Source organism: Zalophus californianus, chromosome 11, assembly GCF_009762305.2.
Source record: "Zalophus californianus isolate mZalCal1 chromosome 11, mZalCal1.pri.v2, whole genome shotgun sequence".
Taxonomy (NCBI): domain Eukaryota; kingdom Metazoa; phylum Chordata; class Mammalia; order Carnivora; family Otariidae; genus Zalophus; species Zalophus californianus.
The window spans coordinates 79,749,484-79,772,516 of NC_045605.1; the positions used below are offsets into that span (position 1 = coordinate 79,749,484).

At 35.9% G+C, this 23,033-nt stretch overlaps 2 protein-coding genes across 2 annotated transcripts in view; one reads left to right on the plus strand and one right to left on the minus strand.

Moving 5' to 3' along the window:
• The window catches only part of ANO3 (anoctamin 3), a 437,993-nt gene that overhangs the window by 350,455 nt on the left and 64,505 nt on the right, over positions 1-23,033 (plus strand). The window contains 2 exon segments of the mRNA XM_035722983.1: positions 2,393-2,489; positions 9,668-9,728. Coding sequence (XP_035578876.1) covers positions 2,393-2,489; positions 9,668-9,728 — 158 coding nt within the window.
• MUC15 (mucin 15, cell surface associated) lies at positions 9,741-22,942 on the minus strand. The gene is made up of 4 exons (XM_027580370.1): positions 22,778-22,942; positions 15,654-16,381; positions 13,013-13,162; positions 9,741-11,112 (listed from the first exon to the last, which is right to left on the minus strand). The coding sequence occupies exons 2-4, from the start codon at positions 16,342-16,344 to the stop codon at positions 10,952-10,954; spliced, it is 1,002 nt and encodes a 333-aa protein (XP_027436171.1). The 5' UTR covers positions 16,345-16,381; positions 22,778-22,942; the 3' UTR covers positions 9,741-10,951.

Genomic DNA, 23,033 nt, shown 5'->3' on the forward strand with positions numbered 1-23,033 from the left:
AAAATAGACATCACCAAGCATCTTCTTCTGTGCTTTGTCATGTTAACAGGATCACAGGAAACATGAAGACCTGGGAGCAGGTCCAGACAGCCACCCCCAAAAAGGACAAATCGCTCCCTCTCCCATTATCTAATGTTGGTGGTAATTATTATTTCCTTCGATTCAGCCCTTGATGTGTATATCTAACAATAGACATAAAATGAAAGAAAGCCACAATTCAAGTGATGGTTTCTATTATCAGGCTGTGCAAACAAAATGAAGAAACATTCATGCTGGACACTCTCCCTCCCTCTAGTGGTTAACTTAAGTCAAAGAAATTTGTGATAGTATTCACTTCCTTAATTTAGGCTAAAAAATATGTTGTCAAAAGTTGTTTACTTTTTATGTTACATATCAAGTTGAACTTTGAACAACTTATAGAAAATGAATTTAATAATTCTGGAATTAAAAAATAGGACTCAGTCTGATGGATTGGGATTCTAGACATGGTGCTTTGATAGATTTGTGCTTTTGTTTGACCATGTAGGAGGTGGGAAAAATGATGTGGTATAAACTGACTCTAGTACTTTTTAGTATGAGATTTCAGTTCAGGACACATCATGTCATTCTTGAAATAGAGTGAATTATGAAATTTTAATCAAAACTTCCTTCAAGGTCTGTGTTAATTCTTATTCCTAAAAATTAATGATATAACTAAGAGGAGGTATAATTTTCTTTTTCTTTTGGTCTTTTAATATGAATGTTTTACTTGCTTTTCTTCTACTTCATATAGATGTCCTGATTACTAGCAAGATGATGTATGTGAGAGTAGGAAAATTATAGTATTTATTAGACCTTTAAGACTATCATTACCATTAATAAACTAGTTTTATAGAAAAGTTCCTTTTATTTTTTTATTTGCCAGAGTTTTTTTTATTCAAGTACAATTAACATACAGTGTAATATTAGTGTCAAATATAAAATATAATGATTCACCAGTTCTATACATTATTCAGAGCTTTTCATGATAAGCGTACTCTTAATTCTCTTCCCTGGAAAGTTGCTTTTAATATGAAATAAAGCTTTCTCTTTTAGATATGTTATAGTTAATGGGGAACTGGACCTAGAATCACAAAAACCTAAACTTGGTTTCCGGAAGTCCCTCTTGTTAGCAAGATGACGTTGAGCAAATTACTTAAAATTAAACATCAGTTTCCTCTTAGTTGTGGAGATAATTACCATTGCAGGAGATTGCAGTGAGGACCAGACTTAATGGATATGAACCCACCTTTGCCCACCTTAAAGTGCTGTATTACTATATAATGTTATTACTTACTATGTATTCCTACTTTGGAGTGAGATTTGAAAAACATATACATTGTTTTTTTGCTTCATTTGAGTATATCTATTTTTAAAAACAGTAAATCGTGCTGTAAACACTGCCAATAAACCTGTATTATTATTTATTAAACAGCTGCATTTCCAGATATATTTTCAAAAGCCTTTAAAACTACTTTCAACATTTCCAAAGCAGATTTAATTAAAGGCAATTTATTTAGAGGTTACTAAGTGGGAAAGGGACACTTATGACAGACAAAAGCACAAGACATTTTAAAAAATAGATTGCTGTGAACTCTCAGGCTGGGAAGCTTTTGAGAAATTGTTATTGGTATCTGACTTGTGTCACAAAGTCATCTATAATGGGTGCTAAAGACCTTTAAAGGTAGTTGGTATGAAACTGAAGAGACAAATATTAGAAAATTTAATTCTAATAGAGAATATAATACATATATACATATAATACATATTCAGTAAATAAAAACTGTCATGTCTGTGTGTCAAGACACCGCAAAAAAATCAACTCCCTCAAATTTTCAATGAACATGATGCACCCATTGACTGTAGTGGGAGTTAGGAAGTTGTGTGAGTTATGGATGCTGTTCATTTTGGCGATTCGAAGGCAGTGAGATCCAGGAGAAAGATCAATAGACTTGAGAAATCAGAATATTCAGCCTTGATTTCAGCTCAGCCACTTCCAAGCTGTGAGCTTGGTTAAAACTCTCTCGGGTATTCCTCACAAGATTATCCTGAATGCCATGAAATCCTGTGCCACTGTCTTTGCCACAAAGCCCCACAAGTGTCTCATAAGTATAGAGTGTGGCCTATTATCATTCCAGTATCCTGGCAGAGACTTCTAAAAACAAAGAAGCAAACACAAATCTCTATTACACAAATATCCTAAAAATTTGTGTTGGAGCCACACAAATTCTTCCTTAGCTGTTCACCACTCCCACTCTGTGCATTTCTTCTTTTCCTCTCTGCCTTGCCGCTTCCCACAGGATTAGCCAGAGGGATTAAGCACCTTCTTAAAGGTGGAGGTTCATGCTTTCTTTTTCCTCTTTGGTTTCTCAAGCCAAGAAATTTGCAAGGCCACCGAAGTCTTCATGTGCCCTCTCTGTGACAAGAACTGTTCACTGCAGAGACTCAACGAAAGCTGTATCTACGCCAAGGTACGTGTGGACCCTCCTTCTTGAACTCTACTTTTTCACAGAAGCAGATAGTAAAAAGTCCGCCAAACAAAGTTAAATATTCCCAAGAGTTGCAACAATTAATATCATTGATAAACGAATAGACCATCACTCTGCAGCAATTACAAAATGAGTGCATTTTTATTTGAATATTTTGGTCTTCCATTGTTTTTATAACTGATTACTGTCCTAAGAGACATAAACTTCCACGTGGAATGACACCTAGATTCTTTTAAGGAGAAGATGATGGTTTCTATTACTAATGATTAAGTTTCTGTTTTCCACAAACACTCATTACAATACTTTTAATTTTACAGAGAAAAGGAAACAACATACTAAAATTCTCAAGTTGCTGCCTATTAGAATCACCTGAAGGGTTTTTTAAAACTTCTGAAGCCCAAGCCACACCCTTGAGCAACTAATTAAATCAGTAGCTTTGGGTTTGGAACCTAGACATCAGTCTGTTTTAAAACTTCCCAAGTGACTCCAATGTGCGTACACGTTTGAGAAACTGAATTTTATGATTACTATTTATCTTTAAAACAGTTTTATTGAAACATAATTAACATAATATGCACACATTTATTTATTTTTTAATTATTTTTTATTATGTTACGTTAATCACCATACATTACATCATTAGTTTTTGATGCAGTGTTCTATGATTCATTGTTTGTGTATAACACCCAGTGCTCCATGCAGAACGTGCCCTCTTTAATACCCATCACCAGGCTAAACCATCCTCCCAGCCCCCTCCCCTCTAGAACCCTCAATTTGTTTCTCAGAGTCCATAGTGTCTCATGGTTTGTCTCCCCCTCCGATTTCCGCCCCCCTTCATTCTTCCCCTCCTGCTATCTTCTTTTTTTTTTTTAACATGTAATGTATTATTTGTTTCAGAGGTACAGGTCTGTGATTCAACAGTCTTGCACAATTCACAGTGCTCACCATAGCACATACCCTCCCTAATGTCTATCCCCCAGCCACCCCATCCCTCCCACCCCCCACCACTCCAGCAACACTCAGTTTGTTTCCTGAGATTAAGAATTCCTCATATCAGTGAGATCACATGATACATGTCTTTCTCTGATTGACTTATTTCACTCAGCATAATACCCTCCAGTTCCATCCATGTCATTGCAAATGGCAAGATTTCATTCCTTTTAATGGCTGCATAATATTCCATTATATATATATATATATATATATATATATATATATATATATATATATACACCACATCTTCTTTATCCATTCATCTGTTGATGGACATCTTGGCTCTTTCCATAGTTTGGCTATTGTGGACATTGCTGCTATAGACATCAGGGTACACGTACCCCTTCGGGTCCCTACATTTGTATCTTTGGGGTAAATACCCAGTAGTGCAATTGCTGGGTCATATGGTAGCTCTATTTTCAACTTTTTGAGGAACCTCCATACTGTTTTCCAGAGTGGCTGCACCAGCTTGCATTCCCACCAACAGTGTAGGAGGGTTCCCCTTTCTCCGCATCCCCACCAATATCTGTCGTTTCCTGACTTGTTAATTTTAACCATTCTGACTGGTGTAAGGTGGTATTTCATTGAGGTTTTGATTTGGATTTCCCTGATTCTGAGTGATATTGAGCACTTTTTCATGTGTCTGTTGGCCATTTGGATGTCTTCTTTGGAATGCACACATTTAAAATGTACTAATTGATACATTTTGACATTATATATGCACCTTTGAAACATCACTACAATCAAGATAATGAATGGGGAAGCCTCATGGCCTCTTGTAATCCTAACCTCCCACCCCTCCCCAATTCCAAGCCTGTGCCGAGGCAATCAACCACTTTCTTTCTTTATAGATAAGTTTGTATTTTCTAGACTCTTATGTAAATGGAATCATACAGTGTGTGGTGTGGGTTTTTTTCCTGGCTTCTTTCGCTCAGCATAATCATTTTGAGATTCATCCATGTTGAAACACTTATCAGTAGATCATTTCTCTTTATTGCTGAATACTATTGCATTACATAGCTATACCAGAATTTGTCTATCCGCTTCTCTATTAATGGACCCGTGGGTTGTTTTGAGTTACCATTTTATATAAAGCTGCTCTGAACATTCATCTATAAGCTTGCATATAGACAGGCACTATTATTTCTCTTGGGTAAACACCTAAGAGTAAAATGACTAGATTATATGATAGGTGGTTGTTTAATCTTCTAAGAGGTTGCCAAAATGCTTTCCAAAGCATTTATACCATTCGACTTTCCCATCCACAGTATATGAGAGTTCCAGTTTTCCATATAGTCGCTAATCCTCAGGATGGCCAGTCTTTTTAATTCTAACTATTCTACTGGACGTATAGAGTTATTGTGATTTAGTTACTTGGAAATAATATGGACCTTTTGGGTCTTGCTTTTAAGGCTTGTGAGCTGGGTTCATAGCAGTACTGTAACCAGCATGAATTTTTCCCCACGATGAAAGTAATATCTGTCTGTGTACAGTACCCGATGCACTGCAAATGAAGGATTTCCAGTCTGGCTGGTGGGAATGGGCACGCTGGTACTCATTTAGGGTGGTCCTTTCCTCGGATAGTCTCCTCACAGACATGCTCACTGGGTACTATCTGCATCCTGCCAACTCTTTCAGCATGATAATCTGAGGCAATCTTAATGCTCACCTCATTCGTTTCCCACCTCTCAGGGATCATTGCCCTTCTTGCCCAAAATCCACTGTCTTGAAATCTTTTGCTTATGTATTTTGTTCATTCTTTGGTTGTTTCCAGAATGGGGTAAAATCAATCTCTGTTACCCCATATTGTTCAGAAGTAAAGGTCTCCATACAATTAATTTTGACAAGGCAGGGTATAAAATCAGAAATCACTCAATATCCTACTATGAAACCAAAACTTAGTAAAATTAGCTTCTGAATTATTTATTTTGCATGCAAGCCATGAGGAAAATCTGTTTTATTTACAGTTTAATTTCTAATAGTATGCTTAGTTTTGAATTATTTTTAAGTGTTTCCATAAATATGTCTTATTTTGGGAAGCATTTTCTGAATATTTTTTGCAAAAGCCAAGCGTATTAAAGTAATTAAGGGTGTATATATGTGTGTGTGTGTGTGTGTGTGTGTGTGTGTGTGTGTGTACACACACATGTCCTTCTCTTAATCCATGCATTTCAAGGACATATGACAGCCTTAGAGATACCAGCAAATCCATATATATGTTATTTCTACTTTTACTTAGACAGATTTAATAAAACATGCTAGCATTATCTGAATACTAAAAATAAGAAACATCCACAATGGCAGAGTGATAAAGTAAAGCAATTGTCCAAGGGAACACTAAATATAGGGGGCTTTTGTCATTATGTAATATCTACATCCTTCCTTTCCTTAGTACAAAAGGTATGTATGGAGACATGTCTGACTAAGAAAGAATTCATTTAATAACTACTATAAGAAAGGTGGAAAGTTACCTTACAGAGGAGATTATTAACTTCTGGAACAATGCAAGAAATAAATCCCACCAGGATGAAATATTTAATATCTATTGTATTTTTTTCTGGCTAAAAAAACTGTAGCTACTTGTTTCATACCTTAAAAATCAGAATTACTCTTCCTTTATTGATAGAAATAACATTCTTTTTTAATATCAGTTTCTATACTTAAACATTTAGAAGTTACTTGATGGACAGTGTCAGAAATAAAGGGACAGGTTATTACCAAAGAAACAGGCCAATCAATCTAGGATCATCTAGCCACATCATCTAGAAACTTGTTAATTCCTTATGGAATCCATCACCACTTTGGACAAGAAACAAAATTAAATGTCATGTTATTGAAAAGTATGTGTGTGTACACATAATTATTTTCTTAGTAATTTAAAGGATGTGTTCCATGGAACAAAATTGGTCCCATCATGTGATAAAAGTTATATTTAAGTACATTAACATATTTTTAACATTATTTTAACATTTAAGCACATTAACATAATTTTTAACATATACAAGTATGGGGATTAAAAATTTTTTTGCAACTAAGTAATTCAGTGATATTTGCACATTCATTTAAAAGCATCTGACACCATAATGTCAATTTGCATTATGCTAAGCTTTCTTATTTTAGGTGAAATCATGAGAAGGGTTCTGCATTGTTTTATCATATCATTTTAAAACTGACTCTGCCCTTGAGGTTAGCCTTATTTATAATAGTTATTAGCTTCTGGGTTTTTTTTTTAACTTGTTCAGTAAGCATTTACTCAATACCAAGTATGAGCCTCAGACCACATATACCAATATTGAGGCTACAACAGAAATAAGACAGAGGCTATTTTTTTCTTTAAGAAACTTCATGGAAAAGTCAGTATAAGAATCACATAAGACATTGTTAAGAAGTAGATTCCTGGGCCCCATGTCCTACAGTTCAGAATCGACTGGTCAAGGGTAAGGCTTAGAATTCTTAAGGAGTGAGGAAGTGAGAGAGGCCTGAACTCCAGCCTAAATTCCAACTCCTTGCTCTCCTTCCCACATAGTAGCCTGGCCTGCAGGGTCAAATCTGCCCAAGAAGTGCTTTGTTCTCCTTGGCCCAGAGGGGCTTTAATGGAATGTTAAGTGGCAGTTTCCAGAGGCTAAGGCGACCCTGAACCCATCACACAATTTTAGAGACAGACCTAGCAACTACAGTAGAAGAGACCAAGACTTAAGCTTCCAACTTAATAAGTAATTTACCTCTTTAAACAATAACCACATTTATTGATTTCTAGTCCCACTCAGCTATCCAAGAGAAATCAGATGTCAAACATAATGGAGAATTTGTGCTTAAACATAGTTTTGTTTGAGGCTTAGTTTGCTTTTGTCTTTATATATTATATATTATTTTTATATATTATTTTATATATTATTCACATCAACAATGTTGAATAAAATGCTTGTCCACAGGTCTCCCTATGCATAAAGGCAAGCTATTTTTCTAATAAAATAATCCATTGCAAATATATACTTGTAGATAGGATGCACTTCCTTTTTGCTTTTGGAAAAGCCTGTTTTGTTGCTTTGGGAATTTTCTTGAGATTTCACCTGGAGCTTTCTTTTATAGGGCAAGGGTCCCTTTCCTAATAGGCAGAAGGCCTCTTCCCCTTTTATTCTCTTGCCAAATCCCCACAGTCTAAGCTTGAGCCGTCCAGGCTCTGCTTGACCCTTCCTTCTCCCTGTCCCCCATTTTCATTCAACAGGTCGTGTATCAGCACTCTAAATACCACTCTTAGCAACTCCAGCTATAACTGCAGGCTTCAGATTATTTTTCTTAGGTCTGTGGCCTCCCACGTATCATAGCCCATCCCACCTGTCACATCTTAGTGGCTCTAACACAACGATTTTATGCTTTTATACCCATCCTTAGGGCAAGTTCTGACGTTTTCCATAACTCCTACTTTAGCTTCATCTCGAATTACATATATGTAATCTCACATTACTTGAGTATTACATGTATACCTTACCGTGTCTCATGGATGTGTTTCTAAAGAAATGAATGTTTTATTTATTGAGTAAAAAAAAATGCCTGAAAGATTTGTGAACAAACTCAGAAGAAAAAAAGTGAAAAGATTTTTTAAGGAAAATATGGCTTACACTATGACAAATCATAGCCATGCAACCCAATTATTGGTAAGCATGGCTTTGTATTTGTCCCTTTTCTAAAAGCACTGCCGTTTCTGGAGCAGGGGAAAAGCCATGTTTTCTTGGTGACCTTTAAGTCCCCATGTGTAAAGTCTCTGTTCTAACACTTGAAGAGGCTGTTTCCTACACTGGGTCTGTTCTGAAGGAAATCAGACAGCTATTCACCCGCTTGGCAATAGCAGGTGTCTCTGTGGGATGCCGTCGGAAACAAAAACGCTGGATTCCCCCACTGGGTGTAATTTTATGAGATCTGTAGAGAATTTCTTTATGGCCATTTTCCTGCCTGTACGTAATATATAGTGATGATTGTGGTGAAAACCAATTCTTAGAACATTTTTAGAAATCCCAAGCCTTAACAACCATAGAAGCTTAGAGCCAGCTAGGACATTTTGCACCTACTCACAAACCTTTGAAAGGAGCACGTTTTGTATAATGATATTTTCAGTAGTGTTTTATTTGACAGGAAAACGCACCCTATCTTTATCTGTTTTACCTATTGTTTTGCAGTGTATCCCAGATGTTGCAATTAAAATACACATTGGTATTAATGCACTCATTGACCAGCCTCTGGACTGTAGACTGCGCAAAGAGGACACCAGTGTATTCCCACTTCCCTTAAAATAATGTTCTTGAGCCCCTAATTGGCCTTTCTCTCCTGTGAGGATAAGCGTCCCTGTTTCCCTGTAGTTTTTATGGTACCTATGTATATGACAATGAAACGTGTATTACTTCAGCTGTATTGGTTTAACAATAGTGGCCGTCACTATAAATACAAAATATAACTATAGGGAGGGCATTATGCAAATGAAAAGAAGCAAAAGGTAAGCTGAATTTATAATTTATTGAAATCAAACAATCCTTGCAAGCCTGAATATTGTATTCAGTAACATCATACCACTGTACACTGTTCTTTATAAAAATTCAGGTAATGTCTGATTCAAAAAAACACTTGGACTTATCCTAAATGTTTCATGATATATGAAACTTCTTAAAAAAATTGTAGCCACTATCGGACCCATGGCACACTCTGAAAGATGTCAGAAAGTAGGGCGAGCACTGTGATGCCTTTCCATTGAAGGTGCTGCCTCACTGCTGGAATCCCGCATTCTGTAACTTCCCAGTCCTAGAAGTTTTGCTGACAGGAAGTGCAACTAGGTATGCCTCAACTGAAAAGCTAACCTTAGCCTGACAATCGGTGGCCCACAATACTTCCTCAGGGTGCTAGAACCCCTTTTTAGCAGAAATGAAGGTGAAGTCCACAGGGAATATGAGGGAAGAAAGAAGAGAAAGGGGAAAATGTTGATTCCTCACCTCTCCCCATGAAAACATCATATGAAACAGTTGCAGGACGCATGAAAGGATCTCATATCTTATATTTATAAACCATAAAGTAATGGGATTCCATTTGGGAAAAAAACCATAGAACCTAAATGTACACTGTAATCACTAGATTATTATAATCAGTTTGTGACTAATATTTTTGCTTCATTTTCCATTAAGGTGACATACTTGTTTGATAATGGAGGGACGGTCTTCTTTGCTATTTTTATGGCAATATGGGGTAAGTATGTTCTTCTGTTACTTAATTGCTTGTCCCCATTTCCTGAGGCTGTTGTTGTTTCTTCACACACACACACACACACACACACACACACACACACACAAACACACACCCTGTGTATCAACCCAATGATGAAATCTCTTGCTTTGCTTTGCCCTCTTCACACATTCACTGCTTCTTTGGGAATTTAACCCTTGCTCTAATCCTCTAGTCCCTAAAGCCTTGACCTTCCTATACTAAGGAGTGTATTTTTCCTGCCAAATGCAGGTGGTGATTAAAAACAAACTGAAACATACTAGAATCCAAATGATGCTGCATGTACTGCGTGTAAAAGTGATGCTCAGAAAATGTTTCGTTTGCATAATATTTCTATTTGTCTATTTTCTTAACATTACACTTTATACACTTAGAGATACAGAATCTATTCCATATATGATTGAGGAATAATATCTAATACATAATAAACCTTGTTCTTATTTAACATTTTAAGACTGTAAAAATTATGTACAGGTATATGCTTTGGCTGACTTTTTTCACCGTGTTTCCCATTGACTCTTTAAAGCACCCAATTAATTGAGTCCTAAAAGAAATCTGACAGGTTAGGATTCCCCAGCCTTTGAAGAGAACCTATCCCTTTCCCGGGTAGAGTCAGCTTTCCTACTGTGGCCCTGTTGAATGCAAAGTCATTGTCAGTCTGGCAATTCAAGGGACTGACCATGTATGTGCTGAGACAGGAAAGTAAAATGTGCTAGAGAGAAGTCTCTCACTCCCATTACCTTAGTTTCCCAGGAACAGAAACTCCAGATACTCTCTCTCTTAAGTCAAAATTAAAAAAAATTACAGTTCCAGTTTTCCTTCAAGGGAATGCCCATCTTGATGCATGAAATTAGGACAATAGGGTTAGTTAAATTACAGGCAGGGCAAGCATCATGAAACCTTTTAGGTTTACCTGATTCCCATAAACATTTCCCACTAAGAATAAAATAAACCAAAATACAAATTAAGGTTACTCGAGAGATGATTCAGCACAGCCAAACATGGTAAGAAATGAAACCTTTTAGATGATTTATCCTCTATGTTTCTGCTACTGGTCTCATACTTTTATAGTTCTCCTTGGCACAGCCACATGACAGTGATCTTGTTTCAGCTTTTGGAAGATGGGTTTGTGAAAAGACTAGGATGTAGGCGATCATTTGCCATCAGAAGCCTTTATCCCTTTAGTTTTATACTGAGGTACGAGGTTGAGGTATGTCATCCATAGGAATGCTGTCCCGTGCATTTTCTTGGCCTGCTGGCATAGATGAATCATTCACAGTTGAGTTGTAATAACTAGAATTCCCAAAACTCGCATCATAAGGTTCTGGTGCATTGTCTAATCGCAGGACTAAAAAAGTAACAAAAAAATTTATTTTATGTTGACAGTCTGGAAGATGCATGCTCAGGCATCTGCCGGACTGTAGCAATTGTTCTAGATGAGTAAGTGGATACATCTTTCATGTAGGCTTTGCAGATATTGGTTTTGAAATTTTAAATAAGTCTATATTTTTCATGACACATTTCTTTCTAAGACTAAGAGAACAGTTTAACTTCTAAAATAAATTTACTACTGGTGAACCAAAAATAAAGGAACTAAGGGAGAAATCACAACGAAAGTAGAACAGTACTTTGTATGAAGGACAGACAGACATATATCTCATTGACTTTTGAATCTTGTGAATTCAGAGCCTTGTCAACATGTCCAGAATTTTTACTTCTGGTATAAAAAAATAATTTTTAAAAACTGAAGAGCATTAATTTTATATCAGTGTCATTATTTTTCTAAGTGTCTCAATAGCTTTATGGTTGAGCCAGGGAAGCTGGAGATGGAAGAAAACTTTGTAAAACCTTATGTTTCTTTGTGATAGATCCTAGTTATCATGCACTTGACATTCTCTGATTAATGATATAAGATTCTTTTTTACTTTTTCAATGAACAGCCAATTCTTACTTCCTTAATGATCTTGAATTTATTTTCAAAGAAAATTTGGCACGTGCTGGGTATCTTTAAGTATTAAGGCAGTGACTAATTACTAGTTAGATTAGTGATTTATTTATTCAGTTAGGTATTCTCATATCCTACCCATTCTTTACACCTTCTGTTTACAGACTGGGTGTCCAGTAACCTTAGGGACTTGGGGGAGGTTTCTCAAAGCTCTCTTGAAGGAGAAAAGGAGGTGTTGTGATTGAGTTATTCCATTATGCCTTAATTACAACATCTTAGACTGTATCAGTTTAATAGACTGAGCTTTTGCATGTGATTACAGGTAAAGAAAAGATTCTGGGGTTAAAAAAAAAGTTTGGAAACCCCTATTGTCTGAAATTCTATCCTTTAATTTTGAAAAGTACCACTTTTTATTTTATATGGATTGCTAGAAACCCCCAAAATAGAATTCAGTTAAATTTACAGTTAATGGATTTGGTTCTGAAGGTGATTAATATGTCAGTCATGATCTGAACTTAGTAAAATCAACAAGACTTTATCAACAGGATGTACCAGGGGCATTTAACTCTTTTTTATGGTGGCAAGAGTCCTTTGTAGAACAGAAAACATTTTTTTTTCCTGAAGTATAAAAAAAAAGACGAGTCAATTATTTGAAATTATTTCATTTCTGTTCTAGTTAGTATTATATTAAGAACAAATCCAATTCTTTATTTTTAGCAGACACATTTCTCATTCATAGATATTACAGTTGGTCTTTTCTATCACATGAGTGAAAAATTCCTGCGTTATTGTGATTTGATGTACCCAAATATACGGCTTTTTATAGATTCTGCTTTAGAGACTCATTAAGATAATTGATTGAGGGCTACTGCATCTGTGTAAACTTTAGAAGAACTCCAAATTGGAATAAGTCATTGTTCAAGTTACTGCTGCTAAGAGATCCAACAATGGCAGAGAATATGGCTCTGCAGTTACTTGCTAACAAAACTGGCCATTTTTTTTCCTCAATGGCATACCATTCTCTTCCAGTTCTATAGACATGATTTAGGTTCTGGGATTTGGTTTATTTAAAACTAATTGTTTTGCAGTGAGCCACAGTTCCAAATGGCTTTAAAATTCCATCCACATGTCCATAAGTATTTTGGTTATGTTCTTTGAGAAACAGAGAGTAGATCAGAATAAATCTTTAGTCTGTTTCTGTCGTATAAATTTCCAACTCCCTTCTAGATAATGTAGTGAACATGGGCATCCTCATTTAATTAAAACCAGTGTGTGCAGGTGAGGTCCTAAAAGTTGCTTTTACCTGGTTCATTTCTGTCATCGTAAAGTCTCCGATGGGAAAATGAATCCATTTTCCTTTTTCCACACAGCAAGTAGCCAACAAGACTAAGCAATGAAGCACCCAGAATAGCACCTAAGATGGTCCCAAATACTACTCCTGTATTTTTATTCTCTAGAGAACAAAGAAAAAAATAATTAACAGATAAAGAAATATAAGATAATTTTTCAAAGAAGAGAAATATATACATTGGACTTTCTTTATAACAAAGAATGTTTAAAGAATATTGTTTTTTAATTAGATAATGGTGATGTGTGTGTATTTTGTCAAGTGCTGAGTATTTGGGATATATTGGGAAATATACCTCCTGATAAAACCATACTTCAAATTTTTAATTACGTTGAAATACTTCTTAGTTTCATAACTGTCTCTCATTCCTTTTTTAAGAACAATAGTACTGAAATACCATGTGTATGCTCCATTAAGATCTAATTTCTATGTTGAGTGCTATATTAAGTTTTTAATCAACTCTGAATCTCTAATAAACATTAATGATGAAATGAACCTTGAACTTGTTTCTATAATAACTGAAAAGTAAAAAGCTAATGGGAATAAGTGGGTGATAGAAAATGAATCCACAAAACCCCAAATGAAAAGGCACTATAAGGGAAAAGCATTATATCCTGATATAGGATATTTCCAGATACAGTAGATAGACCAAAGCAAGATGTTTGCAGTGTCTTGCACATTGAGAACAGATGTGTAGGTCTGAGTTTAAGGGAGCCCAAAATTTTACTCTATCATCCCTTTTTACTAAGTACTTTATTTGAAGACTAAGGTCGTTATTAACAAATTATGTATTGCTCCCTGAACTCATATTTAGTGTATTGTATTTTCAGAGTTTTTTAAAAATTTCATGAGAATGTTATTAATTAAGTGGGCAAGGGGTCTTATAAAGTCTGTAATTCTATATTAAAACCCATTGATAAAAAAATTAACCTACACACTAGACGCTTAACAGCAAAATTACTACTAAAATAAAAGCAAAACAAAGTCAACTAATTTTCTTTCGATTAAAGAGCAATGGTGGGCATAAGTACTCTGTATTCTTAGAATGTATGTTGAGTTTAGAGAGGCAAAAGAGAGAGAATATTTATTAAAAATCTTTCTGATGTAGGGGTGCGTGGGTGGTTCAGTCAGTTAAGTGTCTGGCTCATGATACTGGCTCAGGTCATGATCTCACTCTTGTGAGATCGAGCCCCACGTGGGGCTCCATGGTGAGTGTGCAGCTGCTTTAAGATTTTCTTTCCTTCTTCCCCGCCCCACTGCTCTGCTTGCACTATCTCAAAAAAAAAAAAAAAAAACAACCTCTTTCTGATGTAGTATCAGAGTATGTATGAATGAAAGGACGCGTTAAAATTATAGCTAAAATGAAAATATATGTACTTACAATCTATTAGCTGCAGTGCTATTATAAAGCCTAGATTTCAAAATTTAAAACTTTTCCTGTACACTAACAACTTTAAAGTAGGAATTTGTACGTATGATTTAGTGTTTACATCATTAATATAATCTGAAAGTAAGTTGTATTGCAAGTCATTGGATTCATGGGGGAAATAAGAGTATTTTTAAAAAATTTCAGGGAAAGACAAATACCATATGATTTCACTCATATGTAGAATTTAAGAAACAAAACAGATGAACATATGGGAAGGGAAAAAAAAAAGAGAGAGAGGGAGGGAAGCAAACCATAAGAGTCTCTTAAGGATAGAGAACAAACAAGTTTGCTGGAAGAAAGTGGGTGGGGGATGGGCTAGATGGGTGATGGACATTATGGAGGGTACTTGTGATGAGCACTGGGTATTATATGTAAGTGATGAATCACTCAATTCTACCCTTGAAACCAATGTTACACTATATGTTAACTCACTAGAATTTAAACAAAAACTTGAAAAACAAATTTCAGGGAAACAAAAACTTGGGTAGACCTGAAAAAATAAAACATGATGAATTTTCTTTAAATATTAGAGATTTTTTCTGTTTTATGTTTTAAAGCTTGACATAATCCCTAAGTCAAACATAAAAATGTTCCTATAATATGCTTTTCTTGTGATACTCACAGCTACATTCCATTTTTATGGTGTTCAATAGGTACTAAACTAAAAATTCAGGAGGATTTCCTTTTGTTGAGTTTATTTACATTTAAAAAAAATCAGTGTTCTGTTTTCCTGTGATTGCTATGTGGTATCAGATAATTTATAAATTCATTTATTTCATTCAATTTTCACATATATATATTTTTAAAGTTCAGTTGCATATTGTTCCTAAAAGCATGGGACATTTCAGGCAGTTTTCTCAGATTCAGTGAAAATCATTGCTCAGTATCTCAAAACTGTACTACTACCTCAACCTAACCTTCCTCCAATTTTGTCCTGCTGTCTCATCATGTTCCCATATAGTAATGACTACTGTATGCTGACTGAAGCCTGATAATCCCTTCACTATTTCCACTGAATATCATGGTTGCCCGTCAAAAATGAGAACCACCTGTGCTGCTGTAGTCCTTTTTTTTTTTCAATATGGTACATTCTTTAGTTGTAATCTGCATGACTTAGTTCGAGATTCAGTTTCACACAAAAGGAAAGTTAAACCCATTTATATTTACCTTCTTGGGGGTCTGATGTATTTGAGATTTTTGAATTATTGGTAAACTTTAAAGTGGGCTGTAGAGTTGTTGTTTCTCGGTACGGGGTAAACCCTATGAAGCTATCATTGGATGTGGTGAGCCATTCTTCTGGTTTTGTTATCATGGGGGTCACAGACGTGGTGTTTGGTGCCGTGGGGAGGATGCTAACTGAAATGGAACTGTTGCCAGGAGTTTTTATGGTATCACTGGCTGAAGACCAAGTGAACTTTTCTGAAGATATAGCAGATGTAGCTTTGGGAGGTGCTGAGACTGGAAGAGGATTTTCATCTGCTATGGATGAGTTCCAAGGCAATTTAGAAACAAAGCTATGGATCAGAGGAGAGCTTGTGGGAGACGTAGGCATGGGTCTTGGATTCCTAGAAAAGTTGTTTGTTGACGAATTGCTGAAGACTTCTGTTGTTCCATGGCGTCTATTTAATGGGTCCCAAAGAGAGGAATTACTTGCCTCGGGATTGGAGGTTTCTCTATTTTCTTTATCTGAGCTTAAATTTGCATCACTTTCCAAAGGAACAGATTCATTTTCCATTGTTTTTAGGTCTGCTGCAATGCTTTGTGTTGTGTTTCTTTCTAGACTTTCTTTCCCATGACTTCCAATTAATAGTAAACTAAACACATTTGAAATCAACAGAATTTTGGCTGAGGTCAACATAGTAGCCTTTTTTAGTATTGGTGTTATTAAGGAGAATCTGAAAAAAGAAACAACAAGCATCTGAATTATTAAATGAAGTAGTGATTTTTTAAATGGATCTACATCTTTAAAGTAATAAAAATCTAGAGATATAATACTGAATTGATAATATCATACTTTTTATTCTAAAAGTTAGTTTTCTTTGGATTATATACTAAACCTAGAGTGAGTTCTATTTTCTGTATAATATTTATTTCTTCTTTCTTCTAAGGAAATGCCACGCACAAACTTTGTCAAGCCACATACTACTATTCCACTATTTCAAAGATCATTTAGCTTTTGACAAGTTGAAATATTTATATATATTTGAGATATTATATATGGATTGCTAAGTAAAATATTTTAAATATAGGGCATGTAGAGCTGGCTGATTTCTTTAACCTGTTTAAGAAAATATGTTTTTTATAAAGATACAATTTGGAATGTTTATTATGAAAATGATGTTACTGATTATACTCTAAACATGTAATACCGGACCTTAAAAATAGCAGGGACCTCCACTTGAAAACATTTTATTAGTGCCTAATGTGAGTTTTTTGAATTTTAAATCAATATCCCTTTTTTTCACAATGGTTTTCATGATGCCCTTCTTCCTATTAATCCAAAATTAGGGAAAATCAGGAAGACTCTCAGATTTCAGGATATTCTTTCCTTATATTCCCTTATTATATAAATGAAACATCTGGCTGGGAGAATGTGTAGAAAAAATGACATAGTTAGATAGTAGGAGAGTTGAGGTTGAAACCCTGGTCCAGACTTTTAATCCAGGCATTATCATTCTGCCTCTGAAATGTGGAAGTGCCACAATTCATAGATAGGAGCATATGGAGGAAAGATTTTAAAGTTAGATTTATATTAAAATTTTGACTTCTATTATGAATAACCTGTGAAAAATAATCAACATAATAAGAACTTACTTTGTCATCATCATCATAATCATACTGACATCACAGTGTTCTGAAGACTAAATGAAATGATGTATGTAGAATTACTCTAATCAATACCTAGCCTAAAGTAAGCAGCCAATAGACATTCCATTTTGTATTATGAAAATATAATAATATTTCTGTAAGTGCCTTACAGCTCAGAAAGTTTGCAATATCATCTCACTTGATCCTCACAATGATCCCTTGCAACAACAACAAAAAAAAATAGCTTGTATATCCTTATTTTGCAAAGGAAGAAACTGAGGTTCAGAGTGGCTAGTAATGACAGCTAGTGAATGGAAGAGAAGCACTGAAATCCAACTCTACTGACTTCAACCTAGTTAGATGCTAAAATTTGAAATGTCTAACCTAATGATGTAGTATACGTTGGCTAATTGAATTTAAATAAAAAAATAAATAAAATTTGAAATATCTTTAATATAAAAAATATTCTTTTAAAAATGTTAGACTGTTCCTCCTCAAACAATAAAGTCTGACAACTGATTTCCTATTCTTTGAATTGGATCTTAGAGCTTATTTTTCACTAAAAACCTCCAGGATGACTAAGATAAGAAAAGGGAGAATGTGCACCTGCTATTTTTAAGGTCCAGTATTACGTGGCATTTCTTAAAAGCTCTCCCAGAAATGTTTACAATTATGTTCAACCTTGAGTTTTCATTAAGGTCTGAGGAGCCTCTAAATACTCCCTCTGATTTTCTTTTGGATTTAAGTGCCCCCTTCCTGCTTAATGATATACTTAAATATATTTATAATACATCCTGATACATACTTTTCTCCAAAAGCTTTTAGTAATTAGTCCATACCTGTGGATTCCCAGGGCTTTTGAAATGTAATATCTTCCATGCCCTATGCTTATCACTTAAGTAAATTCTACTTAAAAGGCAAGGCAGGGGTGCCTTGGTGGCTGAATGGATTGGGTGTCTGACTCTTGGTTTTGGCTCAGGTCATGGTCATGAGATCGAGCCCTGCCCCCGGCTCCGCCTTCAGTGCAGAATCTCCTTGAAGATTCTCTCCCTCTGCCCCTTCCTGACCCCTAGAATAAATAAATCTCCTGGAAGGGGACTCTGTATACTCCCGATATTCTGTTTCTTGATCTGGTAGGAATTACATAGGTGTTTGTATTTGTGATATTGTCTGTTTATATTTAATTCACTTTTCTGTGATGGTCAAGAAAATGGATTTAGATCCTAAAAATTGTTAACATCATTGGAAAACATATTACTACTCTGCTTTTATTAAATCAGATGCTTCACACATTTTCTCATTTAATTCTTACCCAAAACAATCAAACAAACAATGAGGGAGGGATTATCAGTCCTGTTTTACACATAATTAAATGGGACATTAAAAATGTAAACAGTGTGGGGTGTCTGGGTGGCCAAGTCAGCTAAGCCTGCAACTCTTGGTTTTGGCTCAGGTCGTGATATCAGGGTCCTGAGATGGAGCCCCATGTGGGCCTCTGCACTCAGTGCAGAGTCTGCTTAGGACTCTCTCTCCCTCGCCCTCTTCCCCTCCCCTACCTCTCTCTAAAATAAAACAATAAATTGAAAAGTGTCAAGGACACAGAGTAGTGACAGAGATCGGGTTAGGATTCAAACCTCGGCATTAAAGCCAGTCATCACTCATCTGTGAAAAAGAAGTTACAAAGGAATATAGAAATTGATTACAAGGGAATATAGAATTCAGCTGCTTTTTAGAACTTCTTCCCATCAACATTTTTTTAGCACAGCTTCTCCAAATTTTATTATTCTACTCAAAGCAGTTTATAATACCATTTTTTTAAGGATTTTATTTATTTATTTGACCAAGACAGACACAGCAAGAGAGGGAACACAAACAGGGGGAGTGGGAGAGGGAGAGGGAGAAGCAGGCTTCCCACCGAGCAGGGAGCCCGACTCAGGGCCCAATCCTAGGACCTCAGGATCATGACCTGAGCCAAAGGTAGATGCTTAACAACCGAGCCACCCAGGCGCCCCAATAATACCATTGTTTTAAATACTGGAAAAATAGGGCCTTCTACCTTAAGTACCCCTCAGACACGCTAAATACACCTTTACGCTAATTTAAGAAAATCCCAACAATTGTTTCTATGATTCTAGGTGGACACCTTTAGCATGTAGTTTACAAATTAACAAACGTTATCATCCCCAGGATCTCTAGTTCACCAACACATTATTAAACTGATACCTCACCCAGCACATTTAAAATACAATTCAATTTAGTTTAAAAATACTTCCATGTATCTTTTCAGAAAAATCCTTCTCCTGTGAACTCTGTCAAGTTCATAGTAAACATTAGAGCCTTTTTCGTTATCTAATTCCAGTGGTCCCATTAAATTTATGAATTGTACTTAGCCACCCATTGTATCATTATTATACATTTTGATTTGTTTTCCCTTTGTGGTTATTTTCTCTTCCTAATGAAGTGGTCACCAGAAGGGAAAAAAACAGACCTTAGCTGTTCTAATTTTCTCATGTTACATGAGGAACGTGGTGTTGAGCTTTCACTCCCTTCCCGTAATGAGAATCCACATATCAAGAGTCAGCAAAGTGAGTTTTGTTGTTCCTGATTCACTTTGTAACATTGAGCCACCAACGGGATCTCTCTACCCTTCACCCAGCTTTTGATTGTAACTTGAAAGGTATTAATACCCCAAATGAGCCAAGCGTTCTGTTACTGCCTATAATTTGTCTCCAGGGAAAAGAGAGAAATGGAAGAGAGGGATGATGTGTGTTGTGAATACCATTTGCAGTTTATTCCAAAAATAATACAGTTATGGGTAAGGCTTTTGTGAGAATTGGTTTATTCCTGCTATCCTGGCCTGACAGTGGAGGATAACTTTGCTTCTGCTTCTTAGCTTCCAAGAGAAAGAGGTTACACCTCTCCCTCAGGTCTCTTCATCTTAAAGGGATAGAAGCAACCGGGAATTGAAACCATCAGCTATTCAGAACCCCAGCCCTGGGCTTTTGCTGGAAAAGGACTAGAAAATTTTGGTTAAGTTCAACCCTATTCTGAATTGAAGAAAACACGTTGTAAGCCCCAAAGGCTAATGGAGGTAGTAAGAAGTTCCGAAGGGCAATAAAAGAAATCTGTGCTCTTTCTCTTTGCACTTTCCTCTCGGCCTCTCTCCATCTTTAGAGTTTAAATATTTAAAGTATGTTGTATACTCATTGTGTAAAGTTATGCTGGATGATGGTTGGCATGCTTGTGTGTGCCCAAGTTCATCTGTCAGCCAGGTGCACTGTGAAGGCAGACAAAGGTGGGACCAAAGAAAAGTGCAATTGAGGAAGGAGAGTAAATCAGGAGAACCCGGTAGCATCATTTTCCCTACTGTTCTTTTTGCCCTTTCTGGCACCTAGGTAGAAACTTTAGAGAGGAAATTTGAGGGTGTAGAACATAGGAACAGAGCTAAGATCATTACAAACTTGAAAAACTTCTAAGACTAGAATTTTTATAAAGGGAACAGAAAAAAAGGGGGATTTCCACCCATTTTGCGATACTTTAAACACAGACTCTAAACCGTTCTGTATATATTAAACTATTTTTATTGTTTCTGGTATTTAACAAATTTTAAAATATACTTTCAGAGGGTGTGCGTTGCACTATTTTTTTTAAAAAAAATACTCTATGCAGAGCAAATGAACATAGTTTTCTCCCCTGTTTTTGGTGTCAGCACTAAAAAGTGGTTTCACATTACGACTTTTGTATGGAGGGCTGCAGAAAGTGGTGAGAGAAACACAACCACCATGACCATTAAGGGAAGCAAGTCCAGACTCTCTGCATAATTTTGCTTCCCCTTAAATGCATAGAGTCATTATTCTGCCCAGCCTTCTTGTTATAACTGAGCCATACCCATTTTATATCAAGCCTTTAAAAATAAGGTGGTACCCTGGTTTGTATTAGGTAATCAATCTATGCAAGGGAAGAGAAATGCTAGTCAATCACAATCTGAACTTTTAAATTACAACATTAGTTCAGTGCACTGAGGGGATACTATAAAAACATGTTTCTGCAGTGAAATAACTAAACAGTACATAGAATGTGCTACTTCTCTCTCAGTTGCTTTTGCTTGTTTTTTATTATAGATCCCAGGCTACAGGTTAAGACAGATGGGTTTTGTTTTTCTTTGTAATAGGAAATTCAGTCTGACATTAGCCAATATCCCAGGCAGACCCTGTTACTCTTGAGTGGCCTTTACAATCTTGAACAGTATTTTGCTTTTCCTAAATGAAAGAGCTTCAATAAATGAGGGCATAATGAACTATGCTTCTAGAAATGCCTCTCTTAATAAGAGGGTTTTGAAAGGATGAGAACATCTAGTAGCCAGAAAGAAGAATTGTACCTGAGGACCCTAAACATATCATTTCACTTTTATTTGACTTAAAAAGAGAAGAAAGGCAAGGCTTTCCTTCAGGAAAAAAAATTTCAAGTTGGTGAACATAATTCTAATTAAAAGACTGGGGTATGCAGAAATCCAGGAAAAATATGTAGAATGTCATACTCCCTGCTAATTTGAGCATTGTTAGTCATAATCTTTAGTACTGAAATAATTAGGTGGAAGAGTATCAAGCTTAGAAAGAAAAACTGTCTCCAGAATATTCTGGACTCAGATTCCCAAGCATGGGGTTTTCAACCTTCTATTATATTTCACTGTAGAAAATCCCTCCTTGGATCAAATAGAAAGTGCTAAACAGTAAATCAACATCCCTTTAATTAAAAGAGACTTACATAGCCACAAACCGAAAATAATTTTAAGAAACTTGATCCACAACGTCATTCCATTAAGATGTGTTCTGTAGCAACTGACTTAGCCATTCAGATTTCCAATGAGCACCAGATGTACACACATAACATGCTAAGTGAAATAGTTACACAACATTTTGCCAATTTTTGATTAACAAAATCTTTGGAAAAGATGTATGGAAGCTAGTAATTCATTGTATTCAAATACTGTTTTTCAAAAACTGTCATATTAATACTTTGGCAAGATCCTTAAAGCCCAAATGCATAATTTAAATCTAAATAATCAATTCATATTTATGCGATTTCCACTTTAAACATCGTGAAACTTTCACTAAGATCTGACTTACGGCAACTCTCTCTTGTAGTCATGTACATTTTAAGTAAGGTTTTTTATTTAACTCTGCAGCTGGTTTCATCATTGAGCAAATTTGGAAGTAATTCCTAAAGCTAAGTCACTTAGTGCAAATGCTCATTTGGGAGGTTATTAATGAGAGAACTACCTGTTTTTATAAGGGACTCCATAGCTACTTGCCAGAGAGTTCTGTCAAAAGTTGAGCCTGCTTTGATTCTCTCTGGGAAATAAATAAAAGAGACAGAGAGGGAAGGAGAAAGGGAAAGAGGAGAAAAAAGGGAGAGAGAGGGGGGGAGAGAGAGAGAGAGAGAGAGAGAGAGATGGGATCCTAGGTAACCCAGTCCACACTTACCTTCAGGTTCTGGAGGTATTTACAAACAGGAACTAAAATATCATAGACAGCTGTCCTGGCTGGAATGAGTCTGCCGAGCATTAGAGAAAGCAGATGGGTTAAGTATGACAATGTCCCACTGAGCAGGAGTGTGTCAGAGAAACAAAATTAGGTGGAGCTGGCTAAATCTTGCTTGTGTAATAGAGCACCCAAGAACCTGACTGACCTGCTTCTGTCAGCATGAAGATAGCACCTCATTCAGACCTTAAAAAAAAAA